General features: G+C 42.2%; 1 protein-coding gene across 1 annotated transcript in view; it reads right to left on the reverse strand.

The window, feature by feature from the left end:
- The window catches only part of SLC2A13 (solute carrier family 2 member 13), a 95792-nt gene extending 74727 nt beyond the window's left edge, over positions 1–21065 (reverse strand). The window contains exons 1-2 of the mRNA XM_070947508.1: positions 20468–21065; positions 113–272 (exon numbers count right to left, since the gene is read on the reverse strand). Of these exons, the coding sequence (XP_070803609.1) occupies positions 113–272; positions 20468–21065 (758 nt within the window). The remainder of the gene's footprint in view (positions 1–112; positions 273–20467) is intronic.
- Positions 21066–21557: the final 492 nt, after the last annotated feature.

Genomic DNA, 21557 nt, shown 5'->3' on the forward strand with positions numbered 1-21557 from the left:
TTTACGACATACAGGTGTTGTAAACAAAACTCATTTCGGGAGCGTGACTTGGCTCTATCTACAATGAAAAGGAGGGTTGTGATTTCATTTTAAAATTAATATATATACCAACCTCCATCCGCCCTTGGGAAGGTAGCTGAAGGCGCCATCTATAACACTGGCAAAGAACTGCCCCCCTGTGATGAAAAGTGTATTTATAGTCACTAAACGGCCTCTCAGGTGAGGTGGGGCCACTTCTGCTATGTAGACAGGGACCGTCATCGAAGCAATGCCTGCAAGAGATAAACCATAATAATTAAAATTATTATCAACTATTTAATTTGTAAAAATTAAAATATTTACCATATTTTTCAGAGTATAAGACGTTCCGGAGTATAAGACACACATTAGTTTTGGGGGAGAAAAACAAGAAAAAAAAATCCGCCTCTGCCTCCCAGCATCCATCAGTATTCATCTGGCCAGCATCCTTGTAGCTAACAGCCTGGTCAGCTTCAGCACATTTTCAGAGCCTGATTCAGCATGAACAGCTGATTGGCGATTGGATCGGCCTCTCGGAATACCGCCAACAGCTGTTCCAGGCTGCGGGGATCACCACAGCCCATTGCCACCTCCACGCATTGCATTTTTGGCCTCTGCGCGTCGTGTTTTTGGCCTCCACATGTCACATTTTCGGCCTCCGCATGCTCCATTTTAGACCCATTCCAGGCTGTCAGGATCGTCACAGCAAATCGCCGATCACTGCCTCCGCGCATCGCGTTTTTGGCCTCTGCGCGTCATGTTTTTGGCCCGTTCCATGTGGCGGGGGGAATCACCTCCAATCCCCGCTGCCTGGAACCGGCCGAAAACGTGACACGTGGAGGTGGTGATGTGCTGTGGTGATCCCCACAGCCTGGAACGGGTCTAAAACGGGATGTGCGGAGGCCGAAAACACGATGCGCGGAGGCCAAAAATGGCTGAACAGTGGGGGCCGGCAGGTGGGCGGGGCTTCAGCAACATTCACTGTGTAAGACGCACAGACATTTCCACCCACTTTTTTTGGGCGGGGGGAGTGCATCTTATACTCTGAAAAATACGATAAATTCAAAATCTAAAATCACAGACACAGAACCTTGGCATGATCGCAGGAAGTTGGGGAGGCATGTTGAAACGGTAATACAGGTAGTCCTCGACTTACAACAGTTCATTTAGTGACCGTTAAAAGTTGCAACGGCACTGGAAAATGTGATTTATGACTGTTTTTCACAGTTACAACCTTTGCAACATCCCCAGGATCATGGGATCAGAATTCACACGCTTGGCAATGGTTCATATTTATAACCATTGCTGTGTCCCAAGATCATGTGATCCCCTTTTGCGACCTTCTGACAAGCAAAGTGAATGGGGAAGCCAGATTCACTTAACAACCAGGTTACTCACTTATCAGCTGCAGTGATTCACTTAACAACGGTGGCAAGAAAAGCCGTCAAATGGGACAAAACTCACTTAACAGACGTCTCGCTTCACAACAGAAATGTTGGGCTCAATTGAGGTCGTAAGTCGAGGACGTACTTTAGAAAAGCATTGAAATTCTATGCCTGTTAATTTCAACCTGGTGCGTACAGTTCTAAATATTCATTTCTGCATGGGAAGGTAAACATCTCATGTTTTGAATCATATACAATTTTAATCATCTTTTGATGATGAAAAACCAATTTTGAGTATGCTAAGCTGCTGGAGAAGAAAGAAGAAGAGGAAGAGGAGGAGGAGGAGAAGGAGGAGGAGGAAGAGGAAAAATCAAGATCTTTTAGTTCCTCACTGCCAACTCTGAATTAAATGGACAAAATTAAAAATGTGTGTGACTGACACCTGTCCAAGCATCATCAATTAATTAGATAGTTAGACTACATTAAGTACACAGGATGAATCTATCACCAGAATATGTTAATTAATCGTAAGTTACAACAGAACCAGTTTGGTCTAGCGGTTAAGGCACCAGGCTAGAAAGCAGGAGACTGTGAGTTCAAGTCCTGCCTTAGCCATCAAAGCCAGCTGAGCCAATCAATAGGAGAAGGAGAGTTCTAATCCCGCCATAGGCATGAAAACCAGTTGGATGACTCTGAGCCAATCACGGAGAATTCTAATCTCGCCGTAGGCATGAAAGCCAGTTGGGTGACTGTGAGCCAATCACCAGGAGATGGAGAGTTCTCCTCCCGCTTTAGCCATTAAAGACAGATGGGTGACTCTGGACCAGTCCTTCTCCCTCAGAACAACCCACCTCACAGGGTTGTTGTAGGAAAATCAGGAGGCGGAAAGAGCATTTAGTATGTTAGCCCCCTTAACAATAAAGGCAGGATATTATGCCCAGTTGCTCTGTGATTTTATTTTTGTTTTGCTTTCTACATTTTCATTTGTTTTATTGTATGCTAGAGACGCCTGAAAGAAGGGCAGCTAACTAAATAATTAAACTTGAATTAGAACAAGCGTAGTGATATTTTCATGAGACTTTTAACCCTTCAGCCCTTTCAAAACTGTCAGGTTTAATGCTATTAAAATCAAATTTTACCTTAGCTAAGATGTCCATAAAATGAAAACAAACACTAGTCATTTTTTTTTCTTTAATTTGATTTATATGCCACCCTTCTCCGAAGACTCAGGGCGGCTTACAATGTGCTCAGCAATAGCCTTCATCCTTTTGTATATTTATACAAAGTCAGCTTATTGCCCCCACAACTGGGTCCTCAATTTACCTACCTTAGAAAGGATGGAAGGCTGAGTCAACCTTGAGCCTTGGCGAGATTCGAACCCTGCAGTAATTGCAGCCAGCTGGTCTTAATAACCAGCTTAATAACAGGGTGCCTTAAACCCCTGTACTACCAAGGCTCATTAAGGAGCTTAGAGCCCTTATTTTAAGAGTCCCCAAATCTCAAGATATAAACAAACAGTTTCAGGTTAAACCGAAACTAACATTTAAGACTTGTGTTTTAAAAGTAGATTTCCCTGTCTGTTCATTATTTTTACCGCTACGCTGCCAACAATCAAATATTTTTATTGGTATAAATCTGCATATATAGTTTATCGTACCCGATTAAGTCATATATGTGAAAATAAACTTTAATCCTTAGAAAATCAGTGCTTGTTCCTATCATTGGAGAAGATGTAAGAACTAGCAATCAAAACAACAGCGCTTATAGTTTATTTGCAATTTTAATGATTATGGTGGGGGGAAAAAAAACAGCTGTATTATCTGCCCTAACAGCCAACCTTTGGACAAACACACACACACCCACAATGTACACACATATAAACATAACTGAGTCCAGGACAGTAGACATACCATTCATTGCCATGGTAACCAATCCTTTCCAAGACCGGTAATGCAACTTTACAATTTAGCCCGTCAATGACACATGTCACTTTATAACTCGGCTGCTGAGAGGATTTGCTTTGACAGAATATATTTATATTCCACCACATCATGAAGCAGAGAGATCGGAAAACCACAAATAAGCATGTCTTGTGATAGAACGACCTTTTTTTAAAAAAAAAAAAAAATAGTATATAAAGATAGAAAACTATCTTTCTCCTGCTCTCTGAAATCTTTGCACTTAAAATGCATTTTTTTTGGAGATTTAGTAGGCTGAGAAGAATTTATATCTGAAAAGGAATGAATCGTAACAGACAGGCTGTTTTTCAAGTAAAAAAACAACACAAAAACTATAGTTAAAATTATTTTCATCTATAACTAATTGGATTTTCAAACGTGGTTTGACCTAAAATGACCAGCTAAAATGACCATCATTAAGATTCTGTATTCCAGCATCGAAATTTGTATAATTCTGTTCAAGCTCTAAAACAGGGGTCTCGAACTCAAGACCCGCGGGCTGGATCCGGTTCTTAAATCTGGCCCGCGGGACTGGCCTGGAAATATTAAAGGACCAGCCCATGGTGCCTCTGCCAGCTAAAACAGGCCTCACGGGGCCTCCACGTCGTCCGTTTTCAGCCAGGAGAGTGCTGCAGGAGGCTGAAAATGTGACGTGGGGGGCGCACACGCCCCCCCATGCCCCGTTTTGGCCGGCAGGGTGCTACAGGAGATGTAACCCTAACCCCGTGATGGCGAACTTATGGCAGCACACACGGCTTTGCCTGTTTGTCTTCCGGGTTTCTGGTGCACACGCAACCATCAGCTGTCCTTCGCACACACAGCAGTGTCGAAAACCGGTGTGCCCATTTGCGCCAACCAGCTGGTTGTCGGGTGTGCATGCGCGCCAGAACCCGGAAGTTTGGCTTTTCTGGAGTGCAATCCCTTCGCGCACGCAGCAGTGCTGAAAACCGGCCTGCAAATGCACGCTAGCCAGCTGATTGTTGGTTACGCATGCGCGCTAGAACGCAGAAGTTTGGCTTTTCCAGAGCGCGGTCCCAACAAGCACACATATACACGCGTGACATTTCCGTGCGACCTTTTCTGCACTTGGTGCCGACAACATTCGCCATCACTGTCCTAACCCACCTTCCCCACCCCACCCCCAGATGCTGATCTGGCCCTCGAAGAAATCCAGTTTGACACCTCCACTCTAAAATATTGAATTTCTGTGAATATATTCAACAAAGAAATAAGATGAATGCATATAATGTCTTGAAGCGAACGTATTAATAAGTGGATTATAATCACTTGATTTTATAAACATTGTTCTCAAATTATATCTCTCCATTCAACCTATACTTTTTTAAAAAAAAAAGTAAAGCAAAAATGTGACTTATCGATTTATCTGCCTAAATTATAGGGTGATAGCAATCTTTGATGAGTTACAAAAATTACAATTTTTTTGAGAATGGGTGTCTAACCCCAGCTCAGCTGGCTGGGGAATTCTGAGGGTTGAAGTCCACAGATCTTAAAGTTGCCAAGGTTGGGCACTCTTGCTTTTGAGTAAATATTTGTGTTAGACTCTAAATATATACTCAACGAAACAAGTTGTGGACACCTACCATATGTATTGATATAATAAGTGTCTTTCAGACCAGAAGGAAAAGACATGGGGACATGACCCCTCCCCCCCCCCGGGGTGAATTCAGCCAGTTCTATCCAGTTTGGGCTAACAGGTAGCGGCGGCTGCAGGAGGCTCCGCCCACCCACGCAGACGTCATGACGTCGCTTTTTTGTGACGATTTTAAGCCTCTGCGCATGCGGAGTGCACACATTTGCAAACTGGTAGAGAAGGTAAAAGAATTTCACTCCTGCCCCCACCGATGAAAATAAATTCTCTTTTCTTCAGCCTTTTCCATTAAAAAAAAGAAAGCTTTTTTTTCTTAATGCGTGCTACTTTATAAGGAATCACCATCTACACATCTCATTCCAACTGTTAATCGCAGAAAAGTTTGCAACTTTCCTGGTTTTCTCCACATTGATCCTTTGATTAAAAAAAAAAGTGTATTTTCTGAATGAAGTCAGACCTATCATCCATTAGTAAGGAGGAAAATCAGCTCTCCAGGCCCATATCTACTGTAAGGTATGAACGGCAACTCAGAACATGCATACAGGTAGTCCTCGACTTACGACCACAATGGAGCCTAACATTTCTGTTATTAAGTGAGACATTTGTTAAGTGAGTTTGGTCCCGTTTTACGACCTTCCTTGCCGCAGTTGTTAAGTGAATCGCCACAGTTGATAAGTTCGTAACCCGGTCGTTAAGTGAGTCTGGCTTCCCCGTTGATTTGTGTTGTGACCCAGGCCCAAGTAGGTATTATCAGACGCAAACAGTTCGAAACAAACAGACTTTATTAGAACAGTTGAGAATTAACTCATTCTCAGCGTAGTCCAAACTAATTCAAAGCAAATTCTTCATAACACAATTCTTCAGCCTTATCACCAACCTTGGTCTACTTTGGCAACCTGCCAAAGGCTTTTCTTGGCAAAAGTTCAGAAGCAGAAGATGCCGACAAGAAATAAATGCAGCAAGACAAGAAACAAATCTATCAACGTTCTTTTCCGACAAAGAGCCCAAGAGCCGTTGCTGGTCTTTTAAGCCTTATGGGAGGGGCCAATCATCTCTTGGCCTTATTCCCGAGTCGTCCTTTTTGCTTCAGCTGTTCTTGCCTTCTGGCAGCTCTTCTCATATGTGCACTAGGAACAGGCTCCTCCTGTTCCTCTGCCTCTCTGCTGTCAGCCTCTGGAGGCTCCGGAGTCCGCACATCACTCCCAGATGGCCCTGGCCCCATCTCTGCCTCCGACGCAGATCCCTCATCCGGGCCTTCCCCAGCCTCCAGGAGTGGCCCCTGTTCTTCCTCAGCCTCCTCACTGTCTGACTCCGCTGCCAGCTCCACAGGCTGCTGGCAGACCACAACAGTCAGGAGGTCGCAAAAGCGGATTACGTGACCTTGGGACACAGCAACGGTCATAAGTTTAAGTCCGTTGCCAAGTGTGTGAATTTTGATCACGTGATCATGGGGATCCTACAAAGGTCGTAACTGTGAAAAACGATCATAAGTCACTTTTTTCAGTGTGTTTTAGACTTACTTTATTGCTACCTTGAATGTCCACGAATCGGCATACATTAAAAATGAAATTTCGTTGCATACAGTTCTCAAAGGGTCTCCACCTCCAGGATACACCACATAAACATTACAAAATAAATAAATACAAAATTATGCACATACCCCCCACCCCATATATTATGAAGTTTGTAACTTGGAAACAGTCACTAAATGAACTGTTGTAAGTCGAGGACTACCTGTCATTGTCTCAACTCAATGGCGGTCACTGGTGTTTCTGTTCTGACCCAGTTCCCCAAACACGACAAACCCTCTGAAGTTAATTCAAAGATTCCTTTATTAGGAGTGCCAGCAGCCCCAGCAAAATGTTTCTCTCTCAACGCAGGCCAGCAAGTCTGCCCGACAGGGAGATGAATAGTTGTCTGCCACATCTATTCATCTCCGCCCCCTGCCTTTTATCTCCGGAGCTAGAGTGGGGATTCGCTAGCAGCAGTGGCTCTTAGGTCCCAAGGACCGGCCCATAGATTTCCACTGCTCTCCTCTCCTCTGCCTTCTGCGCATCCATGCGTCAGGCACTGGGCCCAGCTGTTCCTCCTCTTCCTCATCAGCCACCTCCAGCCCTGGGGGCTGTTGACTCTCCACCTGAGGGCTGACGGACGGCCCAGGCTCCGCCTCTCTCTCTCTCTGCCAGCTCCATTCCCTCTTCCCCTCAGAGCTTCCAGGTTGCCTTCCCCTCAGAGCTTCCAGGTTGCCTTCCCCTCGGAGCTTCCAGGTTGCCTTCCCCTCAGAGCTTCCAGGTTGCCTTCCCCTCAGAGCTTCCAGGTTGCCTTGATGCTGACCCTGATTCCCAGGCCTCCTCCTCCTCCGATTCGGTTGCTGGAGGGGCCGGCAGCCGGCAGGCCACAACAATACCCAGCAACCACAGATTGGTGCTGCCAAAATGCATTTCTTACCAAAGGAGGTTTTAAGAGGCAAAGGCAAGGTTAAAACTTTAATCATTCCTGCAGAGAGCTCGTAATTTTGTGGGAAGGTAATTAAGGCAAACCAGACATCTTTTCCGTCACTTACAGATTGAGTTGCAATGTATGTGTATTCAGCAAGGGACTATATAAAAATGTACTCGAAAATTCGTTAAGGCTACCTGGGGTGAGAGCAATTCATTTGTGCAGGAGCTAAAATTTATTTCTGGATCTGGCGGCAGAAACCAGGATTATAAACTAAAATCCAGTGGCAGGAGGTTACTTTAAAGTCCCTACAATAGATAGGTAGATTATGGACTATTTGCACATAACCAACCTTGCTTGCTCCAATCTATCCATCTATCTCTATCTATCTATCACCAGATGTTGGTCCATTCAGAATCTGGGAGGGTAAAATTGACATTAATTTATGCATACCTTCCATCCAAAATGGTTGTCTTTGGCCTGGCAAGGCCTGATAACGTTTTATTTGCGAATGAAATATTCCTTTCTTTCTTTCTGCCTTTTTATTTTTTTAATCCACTGTATAGACGAGTAAGCTTAATGAATTTAATTGGAGGGCTATTCTGCTCGACAATTATGCAGTATATTAATCTCCCTTTGGGGAGAAAAAAGGCTACCGATAAATACAATTAAGTATCATTATTACAGAAGAAATAAATTCAGCATTACCGACCATCTCTATCCATATTGATTACGGCAGTTTCATAAATCTGTCTATAATTTTTTTTCTAGAACATTTAAGTCTCTGTTAATAAAGCGAAATTCAAACTAAATCTTAACCAGAACATTAGGGAGAAAAACAAAGAACTATCAGTTTACTAATCTGCCATCTCTCACACACATACACAAACGTGTAATTTTTCTTCTTACTGCTTTTTAGTGTTATTTTAATTTGAACTTAAAACAGTACCGTTGATCTGTATATTTATTTATGATGCGTTAGCTAATCTCCTTAGCGCCCTCTGATGGATGACAATAAATATGACTGTATACTGAATTTTTAAAAAGATTAATTAGTGTGGTTTTTTTTTCTATTGGCAAAAAAAAAAAAAAACAATCCATAAGGAAATACCAATGTTTTTGAATCACAAAAGACAAAAAAAAAATATTGATGTTTTATATTATTTCTGTACTAATATTCTGAGTTGCTAAATGACAACATTAATTACCTTTGAGTACTGGGGACCTAGGCAATTCCCACTTCCTATTAATACAGTTAGTCCTCAATTTACAATGGCAAATTGAGCCCAAAATTGATGTTGTTAAGTGAGAAATTTGAGTTTTGCCCCATTTTACTTTTCTCGCCACATTTGTTAAGTGAATCGCTACAGTTCTCAAATTAGTAACACGGTCGTTAAATGAATCAATGGCCTTCCCCATTGATTTTGCTTGTCGGGAGGTCGCAAAAGGGGTATCGCATGACCCTGGGACGCTACAACCGTCATAAATGTGAATCAGTTATCAAGCATCCGAATGTAAATCACATAACCACGGGGGATCTTGCCATGGTCGTTAAGTGTGGAAAAAAAAGAGGTTCCAAGTCACTTTATTTTAAGCGCAGTGGTAACTTCAAACGGTCACTAAATGAACCGCCGTAACTCGAGGACTACCTGTAATTGCAATCTAGTTAACCCAGCTGTCTTCAGCTTCTAGATTGTTACATAAACAAGGTGAAATCAAATTGTAATCCCTGAAAGAAAAAAATCAAGAAGACCTGGCTTTTGATTGGCAGTTTATGTGTGATTAGCTTTTGACGGGTAATGAAAGGTATTTTAATCAGGGTTGGTCAAATTAATTTAATCAAATGCAACAAGGCTTAGCATGATGTTTTGAGAATCAGAAGTCTGCAACTTGAAGCCAACTTTGGCTGATTTAGAGGGGGAAAAGGGTAACTAAGGTAATAGCTGGTTAATATTTGACTGGGCAAACACTATGAAATCCCAGAGCTATAAACCAGATTTGGAGATTTAAAACGGAGAAAGGGGCAGTGAAAAGATAACAGTCATCCCCAGGTATTTCCAGAGGCGCAAAGCTCAAAATTTTTATCCATTTCCTTGTGGTTTAAAGTTGTTCATACAGAATAGAATTGGCCAAGTGTGATTGGACACACGAGGAATTTGTCTTTGGTGCATATGCTCTCAGCGTACATAAAAGAAAACAAGATATATGTATGTATGTATGGAGAGAGAGAGAGAGGAGAAGTGAGAGAAGAGGGAGGAGAGAGACAGAGAGAGAGAAGAGAGAGAGAAGAGAGAAGAGAGAAAGAAGAGACAGAGAGAAGAGAAAGAGGAGAGAGAGAGAGGAGAGAAAGAAGAGACAGAGAAAGAGAAAGAGGAGAGAGAAAAGAAAGAGAAGAGAGAGGAGAGAAAGAGATGAGAGAAAGAAGAGACATAGAGAGAAGAGAAAGAGGAGAGAGAGAAGAGAGAGAGAAAAAAAAGAGAGAGAGGAGAGAAAGACAGAGAAGAGAGAGAGAGAAAGGAGAGAGAGAAGAGGGAGGAGAGAGACAGAGAGAGAGAAGAGAGAGGAGAGGGAGGAGACAGAAGAGAGAGAGAAGAGAGAGATGAGAGAAAGAAGAGACATAGAGAGGAGAGAAAGAGGAGAGAGAGAAGAGAGAGAAAAGAAAGAGAGAGAGGAGAGAAAGACAGAGAAGAGAGAGAGAGAAAGGAGAGAGAGAAGAGGGAGGAGAGAGACAGAGAGAGAGAAGAGAGAGGAGAGGGAGGAGACAGAAGAGAGAGAGAAGAGAGAGATGAGAGAAAGAAGAGACATAGAGAGGAGAGAAAGAGGAGAGAGAGAGAGAAGAGAAAGAGGAGAGAGAGGAAAGAGGAGAGAGAGAGAGGAGAGAGAAAGAGAAGAGATGAGAGAAAGAAGAGACATAGAGAGAAAAGAGGAGAGATGAGAGAAAGAAGAGATATAGAGAGAAGAGAAAGAGGAGAGAGAGAGGAGAGAAAGAGAAGAGAGAGAGAAAGGAGAGGGAGAAGCGGGAGGAGAGAGAGGAGAGAGATATAGACAGATGCGGTGGCCTGTAGGTGGAGCTGTTGCTTCACAATCAGGAGGCTGTGAGTTCAATCCTAGGTAGAGGCAGATATTTCTCTGGGCACAATGAGAATATATCTACTGAACGAAGCTCCGCATTGGTGACAGGAAGGGCATCCGGCCATTAAACACTCTGCTAGCTCCATTCAGTTGCCCAGACTCCACCTCACAAAGGATTATATATGAAATGATGAATATATATATATATATATATATATATATATATATATATATATATATATATATATTGTGGAGTCTGAGAGAGAGAGAGAGAGATGGCTGTACAAATGCCAACTCAGTGCCACGTAACCATGCTTGCCAGCTGTTAACTTGGAATCGCACAGGTTTAGCAAACCGTGAGCCGATACCAAAATGTTTCTTATTTCATAGTAGACGATAAAGTACCCTTGTAGAGACTTTTCTGCAAGGAAAACCAGCAAACTGCTTGGTTCTGTCCCCATCCTAAAAAATAGTTGAAGAGCCATTATATTTTTCCTTCTGCATAACTATAGTTGACACCAGTTTGATGTTTTATGGCTCTTAGCTCTACCCAAAGATTTAATGTGAGATTTTTTTTCAAAATTCATTTCTTGCTACCTGGCTTAATAATCCTAGTGCAAAGCTTTGGTTTCCAAAATCAGAATTCTCTGTATTTTATTTTGCTGTAAGGTTCCTGTGACTCATTTGTACAAAGATGTAAATTGTCTTCTACCACGTCAAGAAAGGTGAAAAAAAAGAAAACTTGCCAAAATACAGCTGAATCCAAATCCTTGTTTCTCATCTTAACATAACTAACGTTACTCGCCTTTCCAATTTCGGTAGCTGGTAGGAAAACGGGTAATTTGCAAGACAGCCGTGTCATTTTAATTCAGCATTATATATTGATTTTTTTTAAAAAAACGTTTGCTTCCCTCTTGGTTTCTTGCTTTGGATATCATCCGCTTTCCTCGGCATTGGCTGTCCGCCGCACGTCAGATTCTCAACTTTATAAAGTATTTTGACATTGCAATTAACAACTAGATGAGTAATGTCGGATTGGTGACTATGTTGTTTTCCCCAAGGATCAATAACCAACCAAAATATGAGGTTCTCATTTTTTTTTCCCTCTCTCTAAAAACAAAGTCATTATGAAGACTTCTTTCCTCCTTCTGTTCATTCTGTCTCTCTAATCCGTTTTTATCCGCATTTGAATTTCTCAGAATTTGGCGTGCCAACCCCCATTATCTTGTCACGTCCGTGTTAAACCTTTATTTAATAAATGTTATTTTCTCCATTTCCATCTCATTTCTTTTAGGACTGTTAGAAACGGCTTACCGATGGACAATGGTGCGCAGAATTTTGAATTTTTACCACAGGTAGGCCTCAAATGACATTGATTCGTTTAATGACCGTTCGAGGACAGAAAGGCATTGAAAAAAACTGACCTATGACCTTCCGACAAGCAAACTCAGTGGGGAAGCCAGATTCACTTAACAACCATGTTACTAATTTAACAATCCCAGTGACTCACTTAGCGAATGTGGCAAGAATATTGGGGAAGACCCACTTAACAAATTTCTCACTTAACAACATAAATTTTGGGCCCAAATGTGGTCGTAAATCGAGGACTACCTGTACTGTAAATGTAGATTAAGCTTGTTAATTGCTGAGCCACTTCACTAAAATTAAATTGATGGTGCTTCATTTCCACCATGACTAATTTATCCCACGGATTTCAGGTACTCGTAAGCGTAGATTGATCGTTCTTGACAAGTAATAAATATGGAGAGGATAAAAAAATTAATCCTTTATCCCTCCATCTCCAAATTCAGTCATCATCATCTTCTTTTAACGACCCCATAATCCCATGAGGGGTGGAGTCTGGGCAACTGAATGGAGCTGTTTACTGGCCAGATGCCCTTCCTGTCACCAATGCAGAGTTTTCTTCAGCAGATATATTCTCATTGTGCCGAGAGAGAAATATCTGCCTTTACCTAGGATCGAACTCACAGCCTCCTGATTGTGAGGTGAGAGCTCCGCCTCTAGGCCACTGCACCAGTCTCCAGCTCCAAATTCAGTGAGCTGCTAATATTCACGTGTATTTACCTGAAAGTATCTTACTTCTGATAAAACAGCCACCTACATTAGAGTTGTACTACAGATAGTCCTCGACTTACAACATTTTGTTTAGTGACCGTTAGAAGTTACCATGACACTGAAATAGTGACCTATGACCGATTTTCACACTTACGACCGTTGCAGCATCCGCCTGGTCACGTGATCAAAATTCAGACGCTTGTAAACTGGCATGTACTTATGACGGTTGCAGTGTCCCAGCGGCTGCACAGGCCGCTGACGGGCCACAACACAGGGTCCCGTGATCCCCTTTTGCGACCATCTGACCAGCAAACTCAATGGGGAAGCCAGATTCACTTAACAACCTTATTACTAGCTTAACAACTGCAGGGATTCACTTAACAACTGTGGGAAGAATGGTCGTAAAACGAGGCAAAACTCACTTCACTGTCTTGCTTAGCAATTGGGATCAATTGGGGCCATAAGTTGAGGACTACCTGTATAGAATAACAACGAATGAGTATATGTGAGGTTTCTGCTATACAGTGTATTCCTATCAATTCAAGTTTCAATTTATTGTAGACAGATGCTACAATCCCAGTTTTGACAGATCAAATCTAACTAATTCTTAGAGCAGGAGTCAGCAACCTTAAACACTCAGAGCCACAAAGGTCCTAAGCGGAAGCCCCCCGTTCAATTCTGGAGCTGACCGGAAGTCCGGTTCCCCCACCATAGAGTCTCCTCCTAGCGCGGCGTCCTTTTTCCTCTACCTGTCCTAACCGAAAGCCCTATCAATTGTGGAACCGATCAGCGACAGGGAGCCACAGCAGAGGGATGAAAGAGCCACATGCGGCTCCAGAGCCACGGGTTGCCGACACCTGTCTTAGAGCAAACAAATTGTGATTTTTTTTTTAAATTAATTAAGCTGCCCGTGATGCACTAAGTTAGAGTTTGCCAATTTTTCTTGGCTTGTCCATGATTCATTCCATCCCTATTCCAACTTAATGATCGTTTCTCAGAAATAAATATTCAGAGAGAATATTCACTGTGCTGAAAAGTCCTGAAATTGTTTAATAAAGATGTATCTTCTGCCTTCGTGGGCAATTTGATATTAACTTAGCATCTTGTTATTTAATATAGTCCTTAACATTAATATGGTTATGAGACAATAGAGACCTCGACTTACGAGGTCTAAGCCCAGAATTTCCATCGCTAAACAAGACAGTTGTTAAGCGAGTTTTGTCCCTTTCTACAGCCTTTCTTGCTACTAGAGTTGTTAAGTGAATCTCCTCACTTCTTAAATTAGGAACATGGTTGTTAAGCGAATTCAGTTTTCTCCGTGATTTTGCTAGTCAGAGGGTCGCAAAACGGGACCACTAACCCCGGGATAACGCAACCGTAATAAGTACATGCCAGTTGCCACGCCTCTTAATTTGTTTGTTTTTTTAAAGTTTTTTATTAAATATAGAATTAAAAACATTGGACATGGTGCGACTTTTCTGGTTTACACATTTCCATCAAGTTTTACCTTACAACAAATACAATTCATCTTCAATATATAAGTATGTACAGTCGATCACAATTCAAACACATAAATTCATCTGTGAAGATTATTTCAATACCAATATCATTCCTACCTATCATAGAATACTAGCATAAAAATTTTCAAACTCTCAATTTATCATTATTCCTTTGTCCCAACATTTCTCCTCCTCTCCAACCATTGATACATTTTATTCCAGATTTCATAATATTCCGTATCACCCTTGTCTTTGAGTTCTAAAGTCAGCCTGTCCATTTCAGCACAAATCAGTATCTTATTTATTATCTCTTCTTCGGGGGTGGGGGGAGGTCTCTTTACTTTTCCAATTTTTCATGAAGACCAAACTAGCTGCCGTTAGTATATGCAACATTAAATATATTGTTCCTTTATTATATTTGTCCTTTGTAATACCCAATAGAAAAAGTTCTGGTGTTGAGTCTTATGTTTTGATTTAACATCTCTTCCAGCCATCGTTTTATCTGGTGCCAAAAAATCTCTTGCTTTCGGGCATTCCCACCACATATGATAAAAAGTTCCTAGTGTTGCTTTACATTTTCAACACATCGGTGAGAGGTTTTTGTTCATTTTAGCTAATCTTGTGGGTGGGAGGTGCCACCTGTAGAACATCTTGTATAGGTTTTCTTTATACGTGGTGGCTAAAGTTAGTTCTCTATTTCTCTCCCATAATTCCTGCCAATTATCTAAATCGATACTGTTACCAAAGTTTTACTCCAAGTTAACATGATTTCTTTCACCTGTTCTTCCACCATGGCATGTTCCAGTAGGTATTGGTATATTTTTCTTATTACTTTCTCATCTGTTCCTAGTAAAATTTTTGGTTCTGTGGATCCTGTCTTTATGCCCTTCTTTTTTATCTTTATCGGTTATAACTCGCTTTTTTCAGTGCTGTTCTAACTTCGGTCACTAAGCGAAGGCTTGCAAGTCGAGAACCACCTGTACCGATTCCTTCAGTTTCCAAAAGATTTTGAGCAAAGCTGGCCAGAGTACATATTATAGAAGCAAAAAATTGTTCAAACGCTTTTTAAACATTTAAATTTCTAATTGACGGGTTGTTCTGAGCAGAACAAATGGAAGCCTTCATTAATAATGGATCGTCACTCAAAATGAAAATGTCACACGCAAAATGGCAGTTAAAAAGTTCCCTCAAAGTTTTGTTCCACTCCAGCTTCCTGTTCTAATAGAAATGAATGGACTGATGGCGATAAATCAAATCTGAAATCAAATCAGTACGATTGGAAAGATGGGCCTTGTGTCCTGCACAGTCTATAGAGGAGCCAACTGAATTACTAATGAAATTCTCTCTTGTAGGAAGCAGCCGAAAGGAATATATTAAAAAGAGAGAGAGAGAGAGAGAAAGATGACAACACAACAGAAACACATAGAAAAGAAGCATTCGTAAGAGAGGAACCGACGAGAAGGTATTATGAATTATCAAGTTGGAAACTGTTTAAAGCAGGTGTGTCAAACTCGATTTCATTGAGGGCTGCATCAGGATTGTGTTTGACCGGGGGGGCGGGTCATGGGGGGAATGACCAGGGGGGGCGTGGCCAGCTTGGCGTCACTCGTGTTGGGGGTGCCTGTGATGGCCCGAGCGCTCTGCCAGCCAACATGGAATTCCCGAGCTCCGTTTTCGCCTGGGACGGCCTCCTGCAACCCTCTGCAGGAGTTCGGGAGGGGCACATGCGGCTCTCCCAAACTCCGTTTTCACTGGCAGAGGCACTGCGGGCTGTTCCTTCGCTGTTTCCAGGGCAGCCTTGCGGGCCAGATCTAAGCACCCTGTGGGCCACATCTGGGCCCAGGCCTTTATTAGAATTTGCAGTAGAAATCAAATCCAGAAAAGCACACACAGATAACTGATGCAGCAGGGTTCATTAACTTCTTCATATACATATAATACATGAAGATAAATGTACAATCCCAATATAGATTCTTCTCCAACATAGTAGCGGTTACAAGCAAAACACAAGGCAGGAGAGAACAGTTAGTTTCATTTCAGCAGAGCAGACTAGTTTCAGTTTCTCTGCACAGACTCAGAAGCTGCAGGGTTAAGCCACGCCCAGACTTCTTAAGTTTCTGTTTCCAAAACAGCCCTCATTGGCTGTTGCTATGCCATTCATTGGCTAACCTATTCCAGTCTATGAATATTCATATACTCTGACAGCCTTGAGTTAAAGCAAAGGGCCAGCCTTATTAAAACGAATTTCCAAAAGATTTCAAAGAAGCTGAAAAATCATACAGATAGTCCTCGACTTACAACAGTTCATTTAGTGACTGAAAGGCAAGGAAGGTCATAAAATGGGACAAAATTCACTTAACAAATCATCTCGCTTAACAACATACATTTTGGGCTCGATGGTGGTCGTAAATCGAGGACTACTGGATAGGCTCTGCAGCAGACAATTCTCCTCTACATACGTATTTGGCTACCATTTATCAGCAGATAAATGTTATTCCAATATTTTTCTTTAAAAAAATAATAAATTATAGATTCATCCAGTAACTATTTTTTTTTTCAGTCCAATCTATTTTTCTGAATTGTTATTAGGATAAAAGAGAGGGGGAAAAAACAATATAAGCTTCTTTAAATTACTTGAAAAACATAACAGTTACAGCCTCTAATAGCATAATGTAGTTCTCGCTGAATATAATGGTGCTTATTACCATCTTAGTATATATACACTATAAAGCAAAATTGTAAAACTTAGATATAACAACTATGTGCAGTTTTCAAAACCTTAGGTTAAACTTCCAGAATTTATGCCACTTTTAAAATATAATGTAGATGCATGTAAGACAGTAATCACATCGACCAGATTGAATTAAATTAGAATCACAGAATTAAGCAAAATTTAAATATTCTCCTGAACTTGTGCATTTTTGTTTTGACTGCTTGAAATGTGCCACGTGATAAAAACACCCAAAGATTAAATAAAAGTCCAAAAAAAAAAAAAAAAATCCCAGCACATAACTCTACCCTATTGATAAATTAACCTTACGAGACCAACTTCTTAAAAGGTATTTTGGGAATAAATATTAACTGAACAGAAAGAGCATTTAAGGAATATTTTATATAAGAAATGGAAGATCCATTTTCGGATATCATTTAAAATTCTGACTTGGTATGAGATCACAATGCTTGGGCAGGACTTATTGCTGGATATGCTGTGACATACTGTAATAAATGGAAAGGATGTTTATTTGCGGTTATTTAAGTTTAAACAAATGATAAAGCATCTTCTGTACCTACAACACTGATTGTGAAGGTCATCATATCACAAGTTAACCGATTGTTTAGATGAGGTTAAAATTGTTCCCCGAGGTATCAAATGAAGCATCTGGATTTTAAGTGGTGATCTGCGTTAGTTCATGAGAAATTCAAAGAACTACAGCAGATTATTCAAAGCACTATATATGTTACACAGAGCACAAGCTGAGCCTTGATAGCACAGTGGTCTAAGCACCCTGTTATTAACACAGCTGCCTGCAATTACTGCAGGTTCGAATCTCTCCAAGACTCAAGGTCGACCCAGCCTTCCATCCTTTCTAAGGTAGGTAAATTGAGGACCCAGTTTGTGGGGGCAATAAGCTGACTTTGTATAAAATATACAAAAGTATGAAGGCTATTGCTTAACGCATTGTAAGCCGCCCTGAGTCTCCGGAGAAAGGCGGCATATAAATCAAATTAAAAAAAAAAAGCAGTTTAAATCCTAAATAAAACTCCGTGGATAACCAACACGAGGAAGACAATCTTCCAAATGAATTGAAAACGAGGGTATCAAGATCAAATCCGAGTGATTTATTCCACATTATATTTCCGTTCCTTAAAATGAGCTCCTGTGGCGGATGAAAAATTCAAGAGACAGCCAAAAAGAAAAAAACAGGCACGTTTTAGAACAATGGGAAATTTAAAAAGGACGGGAAATCCGAACGGTTCTTTAGAAAACAACACCGAACTCCCGTTTTAATTCTACACATTCACACAAGCGATGGAGGAGTCGGCTGTCTCTCCTTTCCATCCGTCACTAATCTCAAGAAAAGTTTATTCGGGTTTCCATAGCCACAAAAACTGCAAGTACGTTAAGACGCATCAGCGGCAAACCTGCATCGCTGGAGGTCTTCAAGAAAAGATTAGAAAAACTCTTTGTCCAGGAAGCAATAAAATCTCCTGTCTCGGGACAGGGAGGGGCTGGATTAGATGACCTCCAAGGCCCCTTCCAGCCCTAGGAGTCTACGTCTCCAAGGGGCTAGAAAATAGACCGCAATTTTGTGGGTGTGTAAAGCTGAAAAAGGCCCACCACTGCACACGGAGGGGGGGGGAAGACTTAAAACAGCCGCCTCCCCCCCCCAAAATCGACCCTGTAAGGGATGACGGGTCTATCCCATAAGTCAATCAATGTTTGGGGCTAAAAGGAGGTTTAAAAAATGTTTGGGGCTCAGTAGGTGGCGGATGGAAGGTCGATAGGAGCCAATTCATGTCTGGGGGTCTTTGAGGTTTATGGTACCCCAAAATCCTGAAGGGGAGTTGATAAGCAGCAAAGTATGGCTCCAATTGTCAAAATTAATCTCAAATTAATATCCGTAATGCTAGGAGTTTAAAGTGGTGCTTATGGCATTGTTTTCAAATTATTTATTTATTTATTTATTTATTTATTTAGTATACCGCCCTTCTCCAACAGGACTCAGGGCAGTGAACACCCACGGTAAAACACAACATATAAAATTTAAAAGCAGTATATATATACCATGTGTATTTATATACCATATAACTCCACTCCCTTCAAGCACTGATGATGTTGCCCAGTTTGGTAATGAAACGTCTCCAAGAAAACAAGCAAGCTCAGAGAGCACCAAGTCGTCCTCCTCTTCCTCTTCTCCTTCTCTTCTACTACACCAACCCCTCAGCCTCCTAACACTGATGATGTTCCCTAGTTGGACCATGAAACGCCTGCAGGAAAATTTGCAAGTTCAGAGAGCACAAAGGACCCCCCAATCTTCCTCCTCCACTCCCTCCTAGCACTAATGACGTTCCCTAGCCGGGCAATGCAACGTCTGCAAGAGAACCACCGAAAAGCACCAAGCACCCCTCATTTCAGTACTGCAGCTGCCATGGGGAGGATCAGAATCGAGCTGAAAGGGACCTTTGGAGATCGTCTAGCCCAACCCCTTGCACAAGCACCCTACACCATTCCAGACAAGTGGCTGCCCAGTCCATTATTCAACACACCCCCCCCCCCCCCCGTAATGGAGCACCCACAACTTCTGGAGGCAAGCAGTTCCACTGGCTAACTGTTAAGAATTGCTAATTGCTTCATTGTTAAGAATTGCTAATTGCTTTCAATTAATTGGTTTGTTAGCAATTGTTAATCGGTTCATTAACAATTATTAACCGGTTGTTAACATTTAACTGGTTAATTGTTAACCATTATTAACCAGTTCATTATTTACCATTAACTGGCTAATTGTTAAGCATTATTAATCGGTTCATTAACCATTAACCAGTTAATTATTAATCGGTTCATTGTTATCCATTATTAACTGGTTAATTATTTACTATTATTAACTGGTTCATTGTTCACCATTATTAACTGGTTAATTATTTACTATTAACTGGTTCATTGTTCCCCATTAACAGGTTCATTGTTCACCATTATTATTAACCAGTTCATTGTTCACTATGAAGCAGTTCATTGTTCACCATCATTAACTGGTTGTTATCCGTTATTAACTGGTTAATTTACTATTATTAACTGGTTCATTGTTCACTATTAACAGGTTCATTGTTCCCCATTAACAGGTTCATTGTTCACCATTACTATTAACCAGTTCATTGTTCACTATTAATCGGTTCATTGTTCACCATTATTAACTGGTTGTTATCTGTTATTAACCGGTTCATTGTTCACCATTAACTGGTTCATTGTTCACCATTTAACTGGTTCATTTTTCACCATTTAACTGGTTCATTTTTCACCATTTAACTGGTTCATTACTCACCATTATTAACTGGTTCATTGTTCGCCATTATTAACCGGTTAGTTATTTACTATTATTAACCAGTTCCTTGTTCACCGTCATTAACTGGTTGTTATCCGTTATTAACTGATTAATTATTTACTATTATTAACCGGTTCATTTTTCACCATTTAACTGGTTCATTTTTCACCATTTGACTGGTTCATTGCTCACCATTATTAACCGGTTCCTTGTTCACCACTATTAACCGGTTCGTTACTTACTATTATTAACCGGTTCCTTGTTCACCATCATTAACCGGTTCATCCCCACCCCCCCACCCACCCCAAAAAAACCGGGGGCTGCTCCTCTTGCTCCCCATCCACCCCACCCACCCACCCACCCCCGACCTTACCTATGCCCAGCCCGACCACCAAGCGCCCCCCGAGCAGCGTCTCCTTATCGGGGGCGGCGGCCAGCAGGGCGGCTCCGGCGGTGAAGACCAGGCTGGCCAGGAGGATGCAGGCGCGGCGGCCCCACCAGCCGTTCAGGACGCCGCCCAGGAGAGCGGCCAGGGCGGCGGCGCCCACCGTGCCGGAGACCAGCAGCTCCTGCCAGGCGGCGTCCAAGCGCAGCTCCTTCTTCAGCAGCAACAGAGCCCCGGACACCACGCCGGTGTCGTAGCCGAAGAGGAAGCCGCCCAGAGCCGAGAAAGCCGCCACCACGTAGACGAAAGTCACCGGCTCGTCTTGCTGGAACTGCCGGCGGGCCGCCCGCTCCAGATCCGAGCAGCCTCCGCCGCCTCCCGAAGAAGAAGCCTGGCTGTTGAGGCTGGAGCAAGACTCGGCGGCCGCGATCAAGCTCCGTTCGCCCAAACCGGCCGAGCCCTCCCGCCTGCAAGGCGGCGGCGGCGGAGGGGCAGCAGCAGGCGGAGGCTGCCCCCGGCGCCGCTTCTCCCCCATCAGGTTGCTCAAGCTCCGCAGCGTGTATTCCACGTTGGCCTTGCGGGACATCGGGCCGTCGCTGCCCACCGGCCGGGCTGGTTTTTCCCCTTGCTTGTTTGCAAGGCTCCGGAGCTCCCTTTCATGCTCCGGCTCCGCGCTCGGGACTGGAGAGACGCGGAGGAAGAGCGCACCCTCCCCGTCCGCTCACCTCCGAGGGCGCCGCCCTCTCACGCCCGGCGGGGTGGAGCAGGAGGTAGAAAAATAAGAGGCGGCGCGGGAGGTGATTGGTCGGGCTCGTCGAGGGGCGTGGTTGAAGGAGAGGGCGGGGCTTTTTGTCTCCTCCTCCTCCTTTTTTGGTCTTGCGAGTTTATTTTATTTATTCTATTTATTCTATTTATTTATTATTTTATCTATTATATTTATTTTATTTATTACTTTATTATTTACTTATTTTATTTATTTTATTATTTTATCTATTTTATTTATTATATTTATTATATTTATTTATTACTTTATTTATTTTATTATTATTTTATCTATTCTATTTATTCTATTTATTTT

This window comes from Pituophis catenifer, unplaced genomic scaffold (assembly GCF_029215685.1).
Source record: "Pituophis catenifer annectens isolate HBS135680 unplaced genomic scaffold, rPitCat1.0.hap2 SCAF_7, whole genome shotgun sequence".
Classification (NCBI taxonomy): domain Eukaryota; kingdom Metazoa; phylum Chordata; class Lepidosauria; order Squamata; family Colubridae; genus Pituophis; species Pituophis catenifer.